Source organism: Morchella sextelata (assembly GCF_020137385.1).
Source record: "Morchella sextelata strain SCLS chromosome Unknown scls_26, whole genome shotgun sequence".
In the NCBI taxonomy this organism is placed as follows: domain Eukaryota; kingdom Fungi; phylum Ascomycota; class Pezizomycetes; order Pezizales; family Morchellaceae; genus Morchella; species Morchella sextelata.
Genome location: NW_025408641.1, coordinates 814,856 through 835,353, shown reverse-complemented (window position 1 = coordinate 835,353; position 20,498 = coordinate 814,856). Strand labels below are relative to the sequence as shown.

The following is a 20,498-nucleotide window of genomic DNA, read 5'->3' as shown; positions in this document are numbered from 1 at the left end:
AAATCCCCAGACAATTCTATTCCACCCCAAAAAGGCACATAACAATCATTGACCCCCACCCCTGCCACCCCTGCCCCCCCGGGCCCCCGGGCCCCCGTGATGCCGTGATACACCACATCTTAGGATCTACACTCGTATTCCAGGCAGCCATTGCTACCATAACTACCATGCACACAATATCACTCACGAATAAGTCAGGGTTGGGGTTATTTACGCCGCACTATTTACCCACCTGAGATCAGGCAGATATCCAGCACTCTGATGGACCCACCACCTTCACATCTCTATGTCTTTACACCTCTACACCTTCCCCCACTAGCTAATCATCTTCCCCGCTCAACCACCACTGCTGCTGTTAAGTCAGCCATCTACCTGGTCACGAAACAACTCTACTAAGTCACCAAAAACCACTACTATACGCAAGCTACCAACACTACAAAACCACCATCAAGATTAGATGCATATATATTCATAACCATCAGAACATTTGGATTATACTAATACAGTCATTTCCCCCGTCCAGATTACATCCGTTCCTCGGGCTACTATCCACCATTCATCTCAAAACCCCCTCCTACACACCCATACACACCCATACAGCACACCCATACAGCACACCCCTATAGTGCGCTCCCACCACCGCAAATAACCCATTAATCCCACCATCCCACCCCCACCTTCCGCATTGCCCCCGCCCCCACCTACGCACCCAAAAACACAAAAAGGACACCCAACGCCATTACAATCCCACCATTCACATCCCATCCCAAAGCTACACCGTCCACCGGCCCTCATCGATCTCATTCCCGTCGCCGCCATACCCAATCACGTCTCTGTCGTCGTCCAGCAGCCGCCCATACTCGAGCATGAGGCGGTACATGTAGATTTCTATGTCCTGCTTGCGGAGGACCGTGGCGGCCCAGTCGCGGGCTTGGTTCGCCAGCTTCTTGCCCTCAAAGTCGTGGCCGGGGACGTACAGTGCGCTGGTCGAGTTGCGGTCTGCGGGTGTTCCGAGGCCCATGAAGTATGTCAACAGGGTGTAGAGGTCTGTGCGAGTGATTAGCCATGATTCACCTGTAGGAGGGAAAGTAGGGGGGCATACCATCAAAGCGGTTATCCATCGGCGCGAAATGCAACCACGCAAAGAGGCGGCTATCATGCCATTCACGGAAGATGGTGGACTTGATGCCCATACTCCTACTCTTCAAGAACGCATGCCACCTTCCCGAGAACGAGTGTCCGTCAACGTCAACCAGGTACTTATACGTAAACTGGTCCGTCATCGTCGTCTGGCTGACGGGCGACAAGTACTGCTTCAGCCAGCCGCAGTTATCGTCTGGCACGCACCACTTCATATCCGGGAACCCCACGTCCGTGTGCTTCTCAGCAAACTCACTGGGGTGGAAAGCGCCGCGGACCTCCGTGTAGTTCTTCTCCGTGTCCGACGCCCACCGCATGATATCGTACGTCTCCTGGGTGTCCTCGAGCTGCGTAGCATTCGTCATGAGGACGAGACGGTGACGGTGGAGGCGGCGCCAGGAATCTTTGACCTGGACTCCGCCGGAGGTGATGCCGCGCCAGAACATCATTGTGGCCTTGTCCTCCCAGGCGACGTCCTTTTTGTCCGAGTACTGGTAGCGCTCGTCTTTGCGGTAGTACATGTTTGCGGGGAAGAGGATATCGTTGTTGACATTGACCTTGCACTCGCCAAAGACGGGGACGAGCTTCTTTGTGGCCATGACGGACGACGCCGAGAACATGAAGCCGTGAAGCTGACTGATCGCCGGTCCGACAGTGCACAGGTCGCTCGACGTGTTGAAGTTCGACACAATCCCGCCGGTGTGTGGGAGCTTATACTTTGCCTCTGCTTGCTCGGGGGATATAGTCTCTGAGCGTGCATATGAGTCTGGCGGGCAAGCCGGTTTCACAAGGTCCATATACGGCTTCCCGGGGGCCTTGAACCAGTCCGCGACCGGCAGCGTCTCCTTGAACACCAAATTCCTGGGCGTAAACGCATTCTTCGGATTCTCGGGCATGCTTCGGGTCTCCTCCTCCTTCTTAAGATGCGCCTGGAGCGTCTCCCACTCCACAATAACTCGCGGCTGATCTAGTCGGTTCATCGCGATCTCCATGTCGGGCAGCTCATGAGCAAAGACGTCGAGCATATCCCTCATAGTCTCAGCGCGCCAGTTATCCTTGCTAGTGAGAATCCTAGTCTTCCCTTCCTTGATTGCGAGGCCGGCAATGCCGCTGGGGCCCGACTCTTCGGCGAGCATACCGTGGACGAGGAGGCGGAGCTCGGCGGGGGGGATAGACCAGAAGGGGCGCAGGTCGTCGTTGATCTGGTCGAAGTCGTCGAGGTGGTATATTCCGCGGTCGCGCGCAAACTTGTACCACTACTCTGGTGTCAGCTTTCAGGTTTCCGGGAGAGAGAGCTTAGAGTAGATAATACTTTATCGAATCCCGGGGGTGGGTGCCGCCCATATCTCTCTCTGTACGTCTTTACAGCCTCCGCAAAGCTCGTTGACCTCGACGACTCGTACGCGCGGAACCTCTCGGCCGCCTCACGCATGAGGCCTACAATCGGGTGTCTATCGACCGTCTCGGAGGACTTATCAAAATCCAAGTCATCCAACGGCGTAATCTTGAAGAGCTATCGATCATTGAGCACCACCATCAGCTACCGTCGTTTCTCACAATTAGGCTCTCCCGGCTACATACGTCGCTCTGCAAATTCTCATTCTCATAGCTAGGCTGTCCGCCCAGTACCTCGGGGACATGTAGCTTCTCGATCCTTATGCTAAAGTCGGTTCCGGTGATGAGCGCCAGATTCGTCAGGAGGATTATTGCGCCAAACACCCCCAGCACTATGAATGCGCGTTGTCGCGAGCCCTCGCGTTGCTCCATCATCATCATTTCTCCCCTGTGGTTACACGAGTGGAGGGGGGGGGGAGCAATTCTGCCTGTGTGTATTTATTCCTTAGTGAGAGAGGCCGAGATAGGTAGGTGGGTGCACTGGTAGGGAGCCTCCTAAAAAAGTGCGAAAGAGAAAAAAATAATAGCAGCAGTAAATAAATAATAATCAAGTAAGAAAGCGAGGGTAGGTTTCTGTAAGAGAACCGAAGGAGAAAAACCGCACAGCGACGATACCTGCCAGCGCCCTTCTTCTGTCAAGGCATGAGTGGAGAGGTAGCAGAAGGAGGACAGGTTCAGGGGAGAGGTGAGATAGAGTAGGTAGAAAAGAGAAAGAGGATGGGATTTGAGAAAAGGGGATTCTGCTGCTGAGCTCGGACCTGTGGGCTGGCTGGGGGTCCATTTGGTTGGATTGGATTTTGGCACAACGCAAAAAAGAAGCAAACGTGCAGCCAATCAGCGGGCATCACGGTTACAGTGTCTCGGTGGCTCCTTTGAGTATCAAGCCGTCACCAAGGGATCGGTCATGGCCGGCCTGTCTGTCTAGCTGTCTGTCTGTAAATCTGTCTACTGCTGCTGTGGCCTGCACGTAGAGTGCTGGTTATTATGTATGTTTCAGATTATGAGGTGTCCGGGTATATATGTCCATAAAACCTTAGATAAGAGACACAAGAAAATTGGGTTATGATTTAGACGATGCCAGGCTATCGCGGCATTGATTCAAGTGAGGCAGTTTATTTACCTACTCTGCTCTAGTGTCTTCACAACAAGTTTCAGTGCTTTCCGGGTCAATGGCGAACCCGGTGAGCTCAATGGAATGCGCATTTATTGGTCAATAAAAACCAGGTCTACGGGGGGACCTCGCATTTACAAGCATAAGTACTTACATAAAAGTGTCAAAACGAGTTTGTTTCAATGGTGGGGTTATACGCAATGTGTCCCTGGGCCATCTTTATGATCCACCCCTATACCTATAATAAAAACACAATATAAGCCATGCAGAATAAAGAAAATAAATCGCAGTAGACAATAAATACCAAATAAAGAAGGTTTTACATGAAGAAAAACGGAAATGCCTAATTTTCATTCAGATGGGACACCATGATCTTAGAATTAACTGAAGTCCGCCATTAGAGTCTTTTAGCCAACGACCACCACTAAATCGAAATACCCAAGACTTTGGTGCATGCATTGAGGGGACCTTGGCCTGCATGGTATGAGGAATACTCTCAAAGGAAAATTCTAGGGATTGGTATTCTAAATATTTGACGGCGTATTCTTAAGCACGGTATTCGAAAAGTGATATATGATACGCATCCTGCATGTACAGTCGCATGCAACAAGTTCCCGCCGTTTTTTGACGGTGAGTCAAACCATAACCACTCCACCACGAACTCTGCAAAAGTTTCAAGATATGACAAGTGGTAAGCTGTTGTTATTCTCCATAAAATGGGCTGAAATACTGTACAGATAAATAAAGATACAAACTGTCCAGCCAGGAGGGGGATTGGCCTACTGGATCATTAGATTTCAACGCCATAAAGAATTCATGGGAAATGCTCAAGAGTGCACTAAAAAGGCGATGAAGTTATAGACAGAGAAGACCTCATTGTGATGATGAACCTTTTATCACTGCACAAGAGGAGTGGGAGGCATTGTTTCAATCAAAGCCAGATAAATTGCCATTAAGGGTTGAGGTGTGTCTCAAAGCCAATGGAGGGCATACTAGATGGTAGTCTCAAAATCGCTTTCTTTATATTCTATTTAACTCTACTATCTATTCTCTATTAAATATCTCCACTTGTGGTTGAGCAACGACTCTTGCGGTCGCTGGCAAAAAGACTCTATTGCACCAGAAAACCATTTCAAGATTTCAATCAATTGCACTCGAGCCGCGGCCGGCGACAGAATGGAGGAATTGTTTACCCTGCTCTCAAATTCCTTTCTGAAAGATCTCCCCTACTAGCCCCAATCAGGTCCTGGATCCCAGTCAGTGCTTTTGTGTCGTCGTCAGACAAGGTTAGGGTTATCACTCATGCATACAGACCCAGACAGTTACCCGGCTACACAAGGGGTTCCTGGGCTAGACCTGTCTGGGCAAGTGACTCCATAGAATGGCACTTGCTGCGGTCTTACTCACCCCACCACCAAGGAAGGAAATACCCCACCACCACCATTACCACCACTAAAGAACTCACCTCCAAAAAAACAACACCTAATACACAGATCTTGGTAGTAGCAATACCAGTGCATCCACTACATCACCCACACCTACTACAAACACACTTATAATATAACCTCGCTTTTAAACTTAACACCCTTAACCTCACGTCCAGATGGTAGACCCAACAACCCCCTCAGGATCCGCAGCGACATCCCCAGCGGCCCCGCCAGCTCCCAAGGCTACTCCCAAGGCTGCTCCTAAACCAGCTAAGGAGCCTAAGGCCCCTAAGCCTATAAAGGATCAGAAAACTGCTGCTCCGACAGCAGCAGCAGGAGATGGTGGAAGGGAGCTGACCCCTAAGGAACTCAAAGAAAAGAAGAAGGCCGAAAAGGCCGTCCGCCGTGCGGAAACTAAAGGCACCAGTGGTGCACCACCCCCCGCCCAGGGCGGTCATAAACCTAAAGAAGCCTCAGCAGGCACTAAAGGTGGTGCTAAAGTCACAGTGCAGCAGCCAGTGACCAGCAGCGGTGGCATCGTAAAGACCATCTATGTTACAAGCGGTGGCAGCGGAAACCAACCAGTCAAGACGGTAGCGAAGGAGGTAGAGGTAATTGTCGAACCGGCAAAGGACCGAGGGCTCGTCGGATTGCTCAAGGACCTGTCAGTGGAGCAGAATGAGAAGAAGAAGGGGCCTGTGTTCGGGTTGGGGCATGCCCATGTGGATGTGCACCCTGCGATCCTGACATTAGGCATGCAGATCAACCAATATGTGCTTTCAGGGAGTACTGCGAGATGTATTGGGTTTCTGTTAGCTATGAAACGTGTATGAATCCCCTCGGCCTCTAACTCTAACCAGAATCATAACAAATCACTCGCCCCACTAATCAACGTACTAACCACCCCCCCATAGGTAATCCAAGACTACGAGACACCCCCCGCATCTTCACTCTCGCGTCACCTCCCAGGACACTATCTCTCTCATCAGATTGCTTACCTCCTATCGGCACGCCCCATGTCCACGGCAATGGGTAACACCATCCGCTGGCTGAAGCAGGAAATCTCCACTCTCCCTCCTGACCAGACTCAGGAGGCATCTAAGAAGCATCTCGTAGAACGTATTGAAAACTTCATCCGAGAGAAGCTCACAGTAGCCGATGACATGATCGTTAAGACCACCGTCGACAAGTACATCCGCACCGGTGACACCCTCCTCACCTACGGCAAATCCCAGGTCGTCGAGCGAGCCCTCCTCGAAGCCCACCGCCAAGGCAGGATCTTCAGCGTCATCGTTGTTGACAACCGGCCGCTCCTCGAAGGAAAGAACCTCCTTCAAGGTCTTGCCGAGGCCGGAATCCGCTGTGAATACGTCCATCTCTATGGCCTCGAACACAGCATCTCCTCTGCCACGCGCGTGCTCCTCGGTGCCCACGCTATCATGGCTGATGGAGCCCTCTACTCTCGTAGCGGTACCGCAATTGTCGCTACTACCGCACGGGAAGTTGGCATCCCCGTCGTTGTCTGCTGTGAAAGCATAAAGTTTAGTGACAAGATCAATCTCGACGGGATCGTGTCCAATGAGCTTGGTATTTCCCCCTCAGAAAAGTATCTGATGGGTACTGATGGCTAACTTGCAAAGGCGACCCCGAGCTGCTCGTTAACATGAGCGACACAAAGGCCCGCGAGATGGGCCCCCTGCAGGGCTGGAAGGATATCGATAATATGAGGATTGAGAGCTTTAGGTACGATGTCACGCCGAGCGAGTGTATCAAGGCGGTCGTCTGCGAGCATGGATGCGTGGCACCGAAGAGCGTGGCGAGCGTGCTCAGGAGCAGTATGGCGGCGGCTGCTGCAGGGTCGGCGGCGTAGGTAATAGTGCTTGCTGGGTATGCACATGTTTCATTTCTTTTTTTTTTTCTTGCTCAATTTTTTCTATTAGCATTGCTCTTATCAACGGGATTTTTTAAAAGTTTTCCTACTTAGGACTTTCTTCTCTTTGTTTTTCATCAATATTTTTCTTTCTCTCTTCGAAGATCTGGTGGGGTGGGGTGTAGAGTAGAAAGAATGTACATGGAGGGGGGCGTAATAGCTATTTGCTTACCTATAAAGCTGCCCACGTATTTTAGTGTTAGTTTTGCTTTGAATAATAAAGTTCCAATTGATGAATTAACGGATTGATAAAGATAAGAGGAGAGTCAATGATCGTGGTGGAGTGTGTTATGTAGTGAACGAGTGATAGTACATGATTACCCGGTCCTGTGCTTCTGTGAAATGGACTACGTAGTGAGCTAGGAGAATAGGAAATGTTACGACATAACTGCTAGGTAAAGAAGAGAGAGAAAAGCACAGTCACAGCGATAGTATAGTCATCGATATTCTTCGCCGGTACTACCCATCGTTCCTAGTAGCCCAATAGAGAACAGAGATTGTGTTAAGTTATGACATATATGGCCGGCGTCTGGGATGAAAGCCTGGATTGGGCTTATCACAGGTACGGCGGAAAAGCAGACGAAGATTTATTTTTTAGAAGTGTTTCTTGGACAGCTCATCTTCCCAGAATTCATTATGATTTTGGAATGCTCTTCTCTATCGGGGACGGAAGTGGTCATTACCATATCACTAACGCTTTTGAAGAGTGACTCGTGTTTTATCATCTATAGGATTGATCAAAAAAGAGAAGAACACGCAGTGTGCTCCCTCCCGGCCCTTGTAAGATGGGCACAGTGTAACTACAGGGTGAAAGAGAAAATACATAAGAGATGGCTTGAACCTCGTGACTACGCCGTCTACATTTCTCTGCCCTATGTATCTCTATAAATGGGAATCTAGAAACTAGGTGTAGAAATTCATGCGCCTGGAAGAACATGGATTAAACGCCTTGAGCAAAATGCAGGGAGCTGGACCTAGGGAAATCGCCAGGAGTTATAAAAGACGAAAAATCAACGAAGATAATGTTAATAGGATTATAAGCGATTCGAAGCTGAAATTGAAATTGAAATTAAAAATTGAAATTATCTGCAGGCTCAAGCCTGAAGTAGAAATAAAGAAGAGAGAGGAAGGGAGACTTGAAAGAGTGGAAAGAAATGGAAAGAAATGGGAATTAAAGAGTGCTAGAGGGAGAATGAAATGTCGGCAATCTCTCCCACAATTCCTGAGCAATAAAGATACTGTCCACCGTCACCATGCACCATGCCTCGCAATAGGTTCGGGTGTCCAAATATCCCGACTAGTTGTGCGGAGGATGCCCTGTTCAGAACGAGAGTCTATGAGCTATACTGGATCTCTCAAGAGGTTTGGTGATATCAGCATACCAGAGCCGAAAGAGAGTATCCACTGCAAAGCTAGTTAACCGGCTCCCACCACCAAGGGAGAGAAGTCATGAAGCACTTTCTGGGCAGCACAATTTACTCCAACGAAACCTCCTCAAACCTCTCCTCTCCAAGTTCCAAGTTCCGAAACTTCTCCTGCTTCCTATTTGGTTGTGATGCTGGCTTCTTCTCGATTTCGACCCTGCATGGCTGATGCGTTATAAGGACCAAGTCCTCGTCATCTTCGTCCTCGACTGTTTCGAGCTCTTCCTCGTAGGCAGCGTCGCGCTTGAAGATCATCGACTGCTCCACTTTCTCTTTTGCAGCCTTGTCGGGAGCTTTCTTTGGGTCTTTCTCTGCTAGCCGTCAGTCGGGAAGGGTTCCTACATATACTCGGATAGTTATTTACTTCTTTTACCTTCTGTATCTTTGTCCGCGTAGCCTAGGGCTCGGTTTAGACACTGTTTTGCGATGTTCTTTGTTGTCTGTAGCTTTTCTAGAGCTCCTTCCCCAAGCCGGGAGAGCATTGTAATAGTATTATTGTTTCTACAAGAAATTGTGGGATGCAGATGGTGGAGAGGTTCTACATATAACTCAGGTTAGTCGGAGGGTGCTTGAGGCTGCGATCCTCAGTTATCAATGCAATCTCCAGGCGGTAGATTTGCATTCCCATTCTATCGTTTTGACGTTTGAAGAGGATGCAGCACCGCGTCACACGCCAGTATCGTGTGATTGAGGAAATTAAGAAATGGCGGTGGGGCTTGGATCAAGAGGAGAAGAATGAGGAGGAGGAGGAGGAGAGGGACAGAGGACCTGCGAAACTGCAACCTTAGTGGTGGAAATTCCCCCCTCCAAAAAGGATTGGACATGAGTAATCGGTAACCTAATTGCCTGATACGATTTTCTCGAGGATCTGGATTTTTGCTTTCCCGAAGGAATTTAGCGCCAAAAATCAGATGAAACTATCCTCTATAGGCTTCTTATTAGATCTTGAGTCTTAGACTAGCAGATAATGCTTTAAACGGCGGGGAGAACCAATCTAAATTTAGACGTAATAATTGTAGGCAACCAAATTGAGCTTTCTGAGGCTGAAAATATGAGCGAGAAACACCTAGAACTCCCGAATCCAGTCAACAGAGCTCAGAGGGACACAGACACAATATCGGATTGAAACTAATACAAAGCTCGGCCAGGTACCGAGCCCTATGTTCTTGGTGCATTAAATCACCTAACCCTAATTTCAACCAGTTCCTCGCTTCAAAGTTATAAACCTAGCGGTTTATTCATAATCAAACCTGACATACTTTAACTCCTATGTAACAATCACATGTAACCATCCATCTGTGGTAATGGCTAGATTATAGCGTAGATAGCTCAAGTTGATGATGTTATTGACGATCTCGTACCTACATGTACCCACATGCACCTAGCTTTAGAGCTTTGAGGCTGAATAAGCCTTGTGCGACGTCGGCTGTCTAACTCCATAAAGTAATTCCAGACTACAGAAGTCCTGACAGCTAACCAGGACCTTAATTGAGATTACGAACAGTCAAACCCCCTGGGCTCCTACAACTTTATGGAGCAATCCCGCCTTGGAGTCTTCTTGATACTCATAATCATAATCCTGCTCGCCCCCGATGGCAACTCACCCACGCAGCGACATGAGATCGACCACATTATCGAGAGGGAGAAACTAGAGCTCGAAACACTACGAAACTCGACGTTTAGGCAGCCGGGAAACTTAACTGGCATCAATACTGAGAATGAGTCGGTGTTCCCGTCAGATCTAGTCAGAGGGCAGGTGCGGAAGATGAGGGAAGATGTGATGGCGGATTACTTCAGGGGTGATCATAGTTCAGAGGTCCCAGCCAGAAATGTTGGGAGCCAAGGGACAAATAATGGAATAGAGAAGGAACTGTTAGGCGAAGCACCGAAATCGGATAATAATGCTCAGGAAAATAAAAACAACAAGCGTGCCCCTATATTGAATGGGCCATTACCACTGTATCGGAACGTGTCAGGAACCTTACACGGAGAATGGAGCCGCGTGAAGCTTCCGGGACTCCTAATACCACAGTCAAACATAACGTATCAAAAGAATGTCACTGCCGATAGTGGGAAGATTACTTTTAATATCGAGGAAAAGGAGCCTGGGAAAGTTCAGGAAGTCGGAATGACTATGATGATTAAGAACGAAGAGGGTGGCGATTCGAAAGAAATTACCTTATATGGCGTGCATTTTACGGACTCTGGAGAGATGGTTTTGACTACTTCTTCCGAGAGGTTAGTTACACTGGTCAAATTTGCGGCTTTCTCGTCCTTACTGGGGGCACTTTGTTAACTATTCCACTGAGCAGATTTTCAGGAATATTCGCGCTTCCCCACTTTACTCTTACAGAAGAATCATATAATCTTTCCAAAACTCTTCTACTCTCGTCAATCTCAACAGCAATACAAAAGCAAGAGGATTCATCACACTCCAACTCTCCCTGGCAATCAGGCTCCGACCAGGTCTCTGATCCACGTTGCGAATATATTGTGTATATTCAATTCCATCCAATAGATGCCCCGGCATTTTCAACTCCCCTTATGTCATTCTTTCCATTTGGGCCAAATCCGTTGCAATCGCAACAACCCATGACGCTAGACACCATTCACGAGATTGAGCAGGAACTACGTCGTCCTACTGGTGCACCTGTCCCACCTGCACCCCCAATAATCCTTTCCTCTATCATCTATTCCCCTACATGTGGGTTCGTTCTTAGCACAAAGGGATCAGAGGGATTGAAGGTTGAGAAATATTATGATAAGGCATCCAATTTCGCATTGTGTGCTGCGTCTGTAATGATTGTGCAGATCTGGTTATTGATCAGACAAATGAACGAGAGTAATACACCAAGTACGGTTAGCAGAGTTAGCTTTTGGACTATGGCTATGATGAGTGTGGTAGATGGCTACTTGACTATAGCATTTTTAGCGGTTTCTATCTTTGTGGGTATGTTAGGTCGTTTCCAATCTGGCGACATTAGTGTCGAAGCAGGATTAATAAATTATTCCAGATTCATGTTTTCTGCCGTTGGTTTCAGCGGCATTTTTCTCTTTTTTGCTGGTTTCTCTCTTTGGTATGCGCTTTCTAATGACAATATACCGCGTCCAACGGCCCGAACGGCGCGCAAACACACCAGCTGCTCCAGCAACAAATACAGCGCCAGTCCCTGTCCCAATAAATCTCTCTGCTAGTGGGCTTCCAGCCCCTGTAACTGCTGCACCACAAACTCCTGTTGTTCTTCCCCCAAACCAAGATACCAATGATTCCGATGATGACGGAAGACAAGACCTCGGAATGTTGTACTCTCGCTTCTACTTTATTCTCTTGGGATCCATCTTTCTATCCCTTCACGCAACATCTTGGCCACCTTTCTTCAGAAATATCTTTATGAATAGCGCTGTAGTCTTGGCAAACAGCTTCTGGATACCACAGGTCTATCGAAATGTCATGCGCGGATGTCGGAAAGCCTTCACCTGGGAGTTTGTGGCTGGGATGAGCTTTTGTAGGGTATTGCCAGTGCTATATATTTATTGCTGGAAAGACAATATCTTTTATATAGAGCCAAATTTGAAGACGGCAGCCCTGATCATAGGTTGGGTCTGGTTTCAAGTCTGTGCTTTAGTGAGCCAGGAGATGTTTGGACCTAGATTTTTGATACCAACAAACGTAAGTCATTCATCAGTCTCTCCAAACTTTCGCTACTAACAATAATCTTAGCTTCTCCCACCGGCCTACGATTACCACCCGATCCTCCCCCTTGACGACCTAGAAGCTGCAGATCCCCAGGTTCCTACATCGCCATCCACTGTACCTGGGGCAAGAATCTTCGATTGTGCTATTTGCATGCAATCAGTTGAAGTGCCCACAATTTCCAGTGAAAACGAGGCAGGCAGAAGCGGTGGTGTTGGGTTACTTGGGAGGAGAGGATACATGGTCACACCTTGCAAACACGTATTTCATTCGAATTGTTTGGAGGGGTGGATGAGGTTCCGGCTGCAATGTCCAATCTGCAGGTATGTAGCTCTAAGTCTTTAAGTTTTGGGCTCGTTGAACTGATTTTTCCTCTTTAGAAACCCGTTACCGCCGTTGTAGAAACCGCTTTTTTAATATATTTTTAATCTGGGTTTGGGATTGGGGGTCTGGTTGGGTTTTATGTCTTGCTTCCGAGGGTTTGGTGCTGCGCATGATCAATTTTATTTTTAGATACTGAGAGTTTTATACCTGCATTCATCTCTTCTTCTTCTTCCTCTCATGTAAATCAAATGTAAATTACACGTACATATTGGTACAATAGATGGCGAATAAAGCTGTGTGCTTACGTACGCATACGCACCGCAGAGCTTTACAAGCCCATTATGTCCAGTATTTTGATGCGGGGAATAATGGTTGCCTGGGCGATGACTCCTCGACTCGCATGTTTCGTGGCTTTAGAGACTGGAGAGATAGTTGGTCGTTATTCGGATAAAGCTTGACATCAATCGAATATAGAAACTCTAAGCTCCCCACTCATGACCGTCACCATCAAAACCAGCTCCCCAAACCTAGAATCGTTCAACCAACCCAAAGAACCTCGTCATGCGAGTCTCCCCACTATCCCTCCCTGCACAATCTGTTTTTCGCTATGATCTTCAAGAAGACCTTCTCAATGACTTGGCCAAGCTTCGAAAAATGGCCTGCGATGACGGTGATGTGGTTTTCGTCCTGCACGGCCACGACAGTGTCTGGGTCCACTCTCCACTCTTCTACGTTGCATCTGGGAACAAGCTGCCGACTGAATTCGGGAACGTTATTGGCAAAGCAATAAACGACCGAGGCAAGGAAGTGACGATAATATCTGTGCCTGAAAAAAATCGGCCTTTTGTCGAAAGGTTTCTACAGAGAAGCTACACTATAGAATCCCTGGAATTACTTTGGAAAGCGATGGGCAGTGATGATGTGCGTTTGAAAAATAAGGATGAGCGTATGGAAGCCAGCACCAGAAGCATGAAATCAACACTACCTGAGTCGATGTTACCAGACTTTGAGATCAGTTTGGGGGATCTTGACGGCGAAGAAACCAATGGATGGCCGAGGTTTTCAATAAAAGTTCACCGGTTTTTACTGGATATCAGAGTCGAGTACTATCAAATCAAAACTCGTGCTGGTTTGAGGTTCAAAGATCCAACGCCACACTGTTCAAAATTATCAAGGGCTATTTTTACGGATTTCTCCCTTTGGTCCATAGCGATGCATGTGTATTGCGGGATACCTTCAGCTATTTTTGGGATTGATGCAAACCTCCAGGATTATATCACAGAACCTGAAGTGGACAAAGAATCCCGCTGCAGCGAGTTCTACAAAAAAGGACTACTTCCAGCTGAGGGCGTTGAGAATTTATTCCTGCAGATTTCTATTGCTGCAAACTTTTTTCTTGTCACTCAACTGGAGGACTGGGCTCACTTTCAAACCTATAGACTGGCACATCAATTTCAGTGTACCGGAAACGGATGTGCTGAAATAATTCCATACATTCTCCAGGCAGTTTATGATAGCGATGTGACGGATGAATGGATGTTCAATAAAGGGATTTCTTGGTTTTCCCAGCTACGAAATATTCCGAGCCTATGGAAGAGGTCGTTAATTTCCAAATCGAGTGTGCTTCCCCTTTTGATTGAAAGGATAAAGAGTTCTACTGTTAGAGACGAGGATGAGGACGAGGATAGAGAAGAAGAAAACAGGTTTATAAGAGGGGAGGAAGCTCTTGAACTGTTCATAAGGCTTTGGAAGCTAAGGCAATACACCTCACTGACAAAAAGTGCGGATAAGTGGGACAATAATCTAATAAATCCGCTCATGGGGCATGCAACCGAGGTCATTTTAGAGGACCTTAGTAACTCTATAGCCTTCACCATTAACAGATTAAAGGACCTACGAATGAGTAAAGGCTTCTCGAAGTTCGCTAGTGAGGATTTGATACGGAAGATTCTCGATAATGCATCGTCGATGGAGATTGAAGGACACTATTGGTCTAATATCGAGATATTAAAGGAACTCATCAAGAAGAAGGAGGTGCCTCGTAAAGAACCACGCCTTGAGGAGAAAATGGATTCCCAGAGTGAGTTGCATCCAGAGCATGATAAAGAGAATGGGGGTTTGGAAAAGAGTGGGACAAAGGTTGAAAGTCGTCTAAAGGCCTCAGCCTCACCGTTTGTTCCTCGTGAAATTCCCGGGCTTTTGGTAAATCAGGAAGACGTTCCAAAGGAACCCATTTATCCTGAGATCCCCTGCCCCGACGATAATAATGCATCACAGGATGAGTCAAGTGTTGGTGATCAGAACTCTGTGGTATCCGAATTGAAGGAACATTTACCTCGCCCTGCATCTGGACCCCTTGCTGAAATGACTATTTTGCAGTCAAAACGTCAAAACTATAGGGGTCGGCGACATATGTCTACTCCCTTGCCCAAAGGGGAATCACAGGAAGAGCAAGGGGGAAATGAGAACAGAAGGTTTACAGGTCCATCAATAGGTGGTGCTATTCCATTTTGTCAACAGATGAAAATGACAAATCGATAAGTCATGATTGGGAAGTGGTTGCACGTGAATATATTTACTCCATAACTCGTTAGAGAACGTGTCTCGAGAGATTTGCTTCGGATTGGTGCTGTTTCTGATCTTTTTTTTTTGAGGCATGTAGTGATTTCACTACATGAAGAGATAGGAAAGAACAGATAACTTAATCGATAAATTTATTTTATAAATTCCATGGCAGTATTCACTGGCATGTATAAGCTGGCCTAATCTTGCCCGGCCCGGTGTGTTCGGCTTATTGTCATAGAGGGACGCCCCACTCCCATGATGCTTGGTCGATTCTGTACACGGCGATCAACCCGTAAATATATTTACAACGTATTTATATTGATCCTAGTCGAGGCTCTTTAAATGCATTGCACCGTTATTACCTAGATCCCTAGATGGCACGCCCCGTAGATTGCACTGCGACTTTTTAGATCATCTGATATCACTCGCATAGTTACCGCTACCTAGTGCGCCAATAAAATGATTATAGTAGAGTATTTCACTCATTCTTAGATTATGTTTTTGTACCTAATGGTACAGAGCGAAACACTTTTTCTATTCGGTACCAAGTTTTACGATCATAGATTATCACTCGGTGGTGTTGAGGACCAATTTTTGTACGCTATTCCATGATCCAGTATTTGAAACTAATCAAACTTCGTACTGACCAGAGATGTCTCTAAACAGAGCATGCATAACCGACTTCTTCAAGCCCCTGTGCGAACCGCTAAACTATCTGTCTTCCATAGTCACTGCTAGATATTATGACTCTTCCTCGTAGTCATATAACTAGACACAGCTACAGCCAATATAGAACTGTTGAGTAAACAAAAGAAATGGCCATTAAGCCACTGGGAAGAATTGTATCTTGATATGGGCCGCTAAGCCCGTCAAACTGCTAACAATGACACTAGGAGCAAAAATATCTGCGAACGCATTTACAGGCCTGATCCGCTTTCCCCCCCAAGCTGGCTCAATATACTTGTCAGATTTTATATTGTTTCCAATCCTAATCCTGAACGAGAACATGCAGGCAAAAACCCAAAGTGAAGTCCGCCGAAAAGAAGCTTTTGCCCAAATCCCAATCAGGAACCAGAGAGAATAAAAGGTCAGGTAAGTACATATGTACATCTCCATACCACAAATACCACCAGCGTCTAGGAGCTCAGCAAATACTCTAGTCTTGGATTGAAATAACCCCACAGAGAGGTCTGTGTTGACTAGTATTATTAAGAGTGGGTGTCACTTTGACTTTGGAGAGCGGGTAGATATACAGGTCTAGCAGCTCTAGCTGACCCATCTCTACAGGATCTCCACACACACCCGCGACGGTGGGGAGCGCCAGGATGTATGATCATGGCATTTTGCTCCCAATAGAGCAGAATGACGTCCTCGAAGCAACTCAAAATAAAAGCCAACATACAGCGCCCCAAAAATATGGAAGTGTCTTCACTACATAGGACACAAGTGATATCCTTACTTGCTTGGCTACGGTCAGTTCCTATATTCACTAACCTACAAATACTCCCCAGAAACCAACAGTGACGGAGGAGTAACCGCCCGCCATAGGTGCGTAGGAGCTCACACGCCCGGCGCACTAGATAGCGAGATCGAGAGATATATTAAGTATTGACCGTGGTGTTTTGTATTTGGGCACTTGGCGGGGTGTAGACAGGTATGGTCCTGTCTGGGGGCCTCCTTGGGGGCCTCCTTGGGATAATGGAAGAACAAAAGCCCGTAACATGGGTTGGTGGTGGTGCACGTGGGAGAAAGTTGGTAAAGGACATAGCTACATGGCCGTCGATGGGTATCTAAACCTCGAGGAGCTCGAGGCGACCATAATCTTACCTCGTGGACCACACTAAATTATGATTATCTGTGCAGCTCTCACCTCATTCCTTTTCTTTTCTTTCATGAAAGAAAAGAACAAAAAGTACTGCAGATTTCGCCGGACCGAAATCTACTACTCCCACCCCTGGATTGAACCATGGACCTTCTGCAGTCGAAGACCAGGCACAACCTCTCTGTGTCCAGCAGGCGAGTCGTGTAGAGAACCACTAGACCACTCGCCCATGAGTGTACTTGGCTGGAAATGATACTTAGCCGCCAAGGCAAGTCGGAGGCGCCTAACCGATTTAGGTGCGCTAGTGCTTCGGGGGACCATCACCAACGTTTCGGGTCTTAGTCTCGTTCCCGGAGTTTATAGCAGCTTCCTTACAGATATCAGCACAGCACAATTTTAGCTCACCCATATCATCAGATAAGCGCTCTTTAAAATGTCTACCATTCATGATCATCAACGTCTGATAAATGTAGTCTCGATTAACTCAGAAGTTAAGTGGATCCTGATCCCCATTGATTAAGAAATCCTGCTCAAGGATTTCCTATTTAAATACCGACTTAAGGTACAGCTAGACTACGATATACGATAAATACATCAATAATCCCCTTCGGCAATTATGACTGCAGTAGTAGCAGTGACAATTACGGATAATAATATCGGGAATATTATAATCACAGATTATCACTCGGTATTTCAGATGGCAAGCACCACCACCGGCAAAACAGCTTTTGATCACCCACGGAGAAGAATCAGCTATCCTGAGTACCACGTAGAATCTTCCTAGCTCAAATAACTGATGAATCAGCCAATCAATCAATCAATAACCAGGTTCAAACAAGGTTTTTCACATGACATGCCCCTCCAATTCCACTGGATTTGACACCACGAAAACGTCGCCTGGCGGAACCAAACATAAGGTTGAGCGGATGCGAGCCGAGCCGAAATAGCGGGGGATAAAGTGTGCGATAAGAAATCGCACGTGCACCAACAGTCACTCGACTTTCTTTTTGCCACAACTACTTGGTACTACCTGGCCGGATTGGGACAATAGCGGAATTAATGCTAAGGAACCTTGGGGGAAACACTCTAGATTGAATTTTTCTTTCTATGGAATAATAGGATATAGGCAGAATAGAGTCTAAGAATAAGAATATGGAAAAGAAAAAGAAAAAAAGAAAAACCACCCATGAAAAAAAAGGAAAATAGGAAAATAAATAAATCCCAGCAGTCCCCTTTCCAGTGTAACGCCATATCCTCTATTTCAAAAGTAGCATCCCATGTGTCCTATTCGTCCGCTCGTTCGTCCGCTCCATGTCCCCGTTGTATCGTTTCGTAAATCGCTGTCGTTCTAAGTGCCCTCCTTCAACTCCCTCAACCACGCGCTCCCACTCCACCTCTTCGACCTCCTCTTCAACTTCTTCTCCTCGCCCACACTCATACTCCTCTCCACCCTCTCCTCCCTCTTCACGTCAACCCTTGGCTCCTCCACGCCCTCCATCATATTACCCAGACTCCCAAAGCTCCCCCATGCCCTCTCTGCCCATTTCGGTCTGCAATTATGGCACGCCCTAGCCGAACACATATCGCAGACATAGACCCAGCGGAACCAATGCTGCTTCCTGCATCTCTGGCAATACTCATGCGCCTCCTCCTTGCCCTGCAACTTGAGCTCCTCAGGCGTACTTGTGCTGGCCGCAGTATAGTATCTCGTCACGTTCTGGTGTGTGCATTTCGAGAGCCTTGGTATCGCTCTGGGCACGTACTGGGGCTGCTGCGAGACCGGCGGCGACTTCTGGAAGCCGAGTGAGGAGAAGATGGAGGATGAAGTGGAGAGACGCTTTGACGGGGTGTTGTTTGTGGTTGTGAAGAGCTTTGAGAGCGGTGGGGCGGGGAGCTGGTGGATTTCGGCTTGGAGGGGCTTGGGCGTGGGGAAGGAGGCAAAGAAGAGCATTATTGTGGCCGGTGGGGTTGAAAGGAGGGAATGATGAGTTGGTCGTGTGAGGAGGTAAGTGGGTTACTACGGAGGTCCAATCAAACCACTGAGCCCGCGGTGGTAGCAGTGTTTCGTAGGAGTAGTATCTGACGGTACTAGCTAGTAGTACTAGTAGTAGTAGTGTCTGGCAGGAAAGTAGGCGGAAGTTATAATTCCGTCGTATTAATACCAGCACCAAACTCCGGCACCGGCAAGAAAGAAAGGAGACGAGAGAGAAAGAAAAAAAAACACCAACGTGTTGGTGGAGGGGGGTGGGAATGTAAGTAGCTGACAGGTAGCTACTTGTAAGGCAGTTATCATTATTAGGGTGCAGGAACAGCGAATACGAGCAAGGGTTAGGGCTTTTAGTAGCCAACCAAACTGTGAATCAAGATAAGATAAGATGCCAAGAGGTGTCAGCTTAAGTCGTCTTCGGATCTAAACAACTCCGCCGCACCCTGATCTGGGGTGAGGGATGGAGATGAAACGAGACATTGCGCGCGCACTGTCGTAGTTAAATGCGCCATGGGGTAGGTAGGTATGTCGAATGGAGTATGGGTTCTGTAATACGTGGGATCTTTGTACTCTGGAGGGCCTACTGCGGTCTGGAGTGTAGGTACTTGGAGATGCACATATGTACTCTACTCTATCATGTAGGGTAGTGCCTGTAGGGTACATACTCTACTTGATTATTAGAGTAGTGATCGGGCATAAAGCGAGTCTAGAAAAACTATTCAGCCACTGGAGGCTCGAATGAAGATCGGGGAATTGGTAGATCTTGCAAGACACGGATAACTACAACAGATAGATTGGGGGAACCAGGCGCAAGCCGGGACGGGAATCGGCGAGGATCATTAGGATACCTAGATTCGGTTCCCTTTTCACGCACCAGGTACTGCCTTGTTCGGTATGTGGTGGTGCACTTTGATAGTGCAACTCTAGGGTCCCGATGTTGAGATGGAATAAGGGAAGGGAAGAGCGTCTAATTTTAAACTTGATTACACCCACTTCAAAGGCGGCAAGCTGAAAACACATATGCAGAGGAGAAATTGGGACATTAGTCTGACCTCAAAAGAGTAACTACATGTAGCCTCGCAGCTCGTAGCAAGCAGCAAGTTCAGGCTCAAGGAGGTCATATTGCAGGATTGCAGTAAGGCAGGCGGGTACGAACGGCGGTGGGTGGAAAAGTAGAGCAGTGGTAAACAGACTCAATTCTCACGAGCGGGCAACCCCGATATCCGAGCAGCTGAATATCCGATTTGACTCGGTTGTCGTCTTGTGCTCTCGCACAGCCTCGGTTCAATTGCGAGCTCAGCAACAGGACAAGATCAAGAGACTGTGTGAGGAGCGCGAGAGAGAATTGGCCCTGAGATAATAGTAGTTCAGCCCCTCTCATCCCCTCCCTTCCTCTTCGCCCAACCACCTTTTCCACCCACCACCACCACCACCACCCACCGCAGTGTTTATTGCTGCACGACCCCACACTCGATCGCGCTCTATTCTCCATCTGCGGGCCTCCCTCCTCTCTTACTTGCTTGCCTCTCTCTCCTCCTCTCTCCTTCTTCCCTTTTACTTTTCTTCCCTAGTGCTCCTCATCTCTCCATATTACCTTAAGCAACCCTACAGAGCTACAGGCCAACACTTAATTGCTCAATTCTTCGTTTATCGTTGTTGTTTTCCAAACAAGGTTTTTC

General features: G+C 47.5%; 7 protein-coding genes across 7 annotated transcripts; 3 read left to right on the top strand and 4 right to left on the bottom strand.

Annotated features, from left to right (window-relative positions):
• Nucleotides 1–772: 772 nt before the first annotated feature.
• H6S33_008493 (uncharacterized protein) lies at nucleotides 773–2,916 on the bottom strand (the record flags this gene model as incomplete). The annotated part of the gene is made up of 4 exons (XM_044839847.1): nucleotides 773–1,047; nucleotides 1,103–2,396; nucleotides 2,453–2,653; nucleotides 2,722–2,916. The coding sequence occupies 4 exons, from the start codon at nucleotides 2,914–2,916 to the stop codon at nucleotides 773–775; spliced, it is 1,965 nt and encodes a 654-aa protein (XP_044688038.1).
• Nucleotides 2,917–5,249: 2,333 nt separating this feature from the next.
• H6S33_008492 (uncharacterized protein) lies at nucleotides 5,250–6,943 on the top strand (the record flags this gene model as incomplete). Its single annotated transcript, XM_044839846.1, has 3 exons — nucleotides 5,250–5,900; nucleotides 5,988–6,660; nucleotides 6,714–6,943. 3 exons carry the CDS (start codon nucleotides 5,250–5,252, stop codon nucleotides 6,941–6,943), a joined length of 1,554 nt encoding a protein of 517 aa, XP_044688037.1.
• Nucleotides 6,944–8,478: 1,535 nt separating this feature from the next.
• On the bottom strand, nucleotides 8,479–8,909 carry H6S33_008491 (uncharacterized protein; the record flags this gene model as incomplete). Its single annotated transcript, XM_044839845.1, has 2 exons — nucleotides 8,479–8,738; nucleotides 8,801–8,909. 2 exons carry the CDS (start codon nucleotides 8,907–8,909, stop codon nucleotides 8,479–8,481), a joined length of 369 nt encoding a protein of 122 aa, XP_044688036.1.
• A 1,049-nt stretch (nucleotides 8,910–9,958) lies between these two features.
• On the top strand, nucleotides 9,959–12,523 carry H6S33_008490 (uncharacterized protein; the record flags this gene model as incomplete). Its single annotated transcript, XM_044839844.1, has 5 exons — nucleotides 9,959–10,665; nucleotides 10,740–11,377; nucleotides 11,442–12,097; nucleotides 12,149–12,444; nucleotides 12,502–12,523. 5 exons carry the CDS (start codon nucleotides 9,959–9,961, stop codon nucleotides 12,521–12,523), a joined length of 2,319 nt encoding a protein of 772 aa, XP_044688035.1.
• A 483-nt stretch (nucleotides 12,524–13,006) lies between these two features.
• Nucleotides 13,007–14,986, top strand: H6S33_008489 (uncharacterized protein; the record flags this gene model as incomplete). The annotated part of the gene is made up of 1 exon (XM_044839843.1): nucleotides 13,007–14,986. One exon carries the CDS (start codon nucleotides 13,007–13,009, stop codon nucleotides 14,984–14,986), a length of 1,980 nt encoding a protein of 659 aa, XP_044688034.1.
• Nucleotides 14,987–18,180: 3,194 nt separating this feature from the next.
• On the bottom strand, nucleotides 18,181–18,783 carry H6S33_008488 (uncharacterized protein; the record flags this gene model as incomplete). Its single annotated transcript, XM_044839841.1, has 1 exon — nucleotides 18,181–18,783. One exon carries the CDS (start codon nucleotides 18,781–18,783, stop codon nucleotides 18,181–18,183), a length of 603 nt encoding a protein of 200 aa, XP_044688033.1.
• Nucleotides 18,784–19,485: 702 nt separating this feature from the next.
• On the bottom strand, nucleotides 19,486–19,940 carry H6S33_008487 (uncharacterized protein; the record flags this gene model as incomplete). The annotated part of the gene is made up of 3 exons (XM_044839840.1): nucleotides 19,486–19,525; nucleotides 19,668–19,786; nucleotides 19,872–19,940. The coding sequence occupies 3 exons, from the start codon at nucleotides 19,938–19,940 to the stop codon at nucleotides 19,486–19,488; spliced, it is 228 nt and encodes a 75-aa protein (XP_044688032.1).
• Between the last annotated feature and the right edge of the window lie 558 nt (nucleotides 19,941–20,498).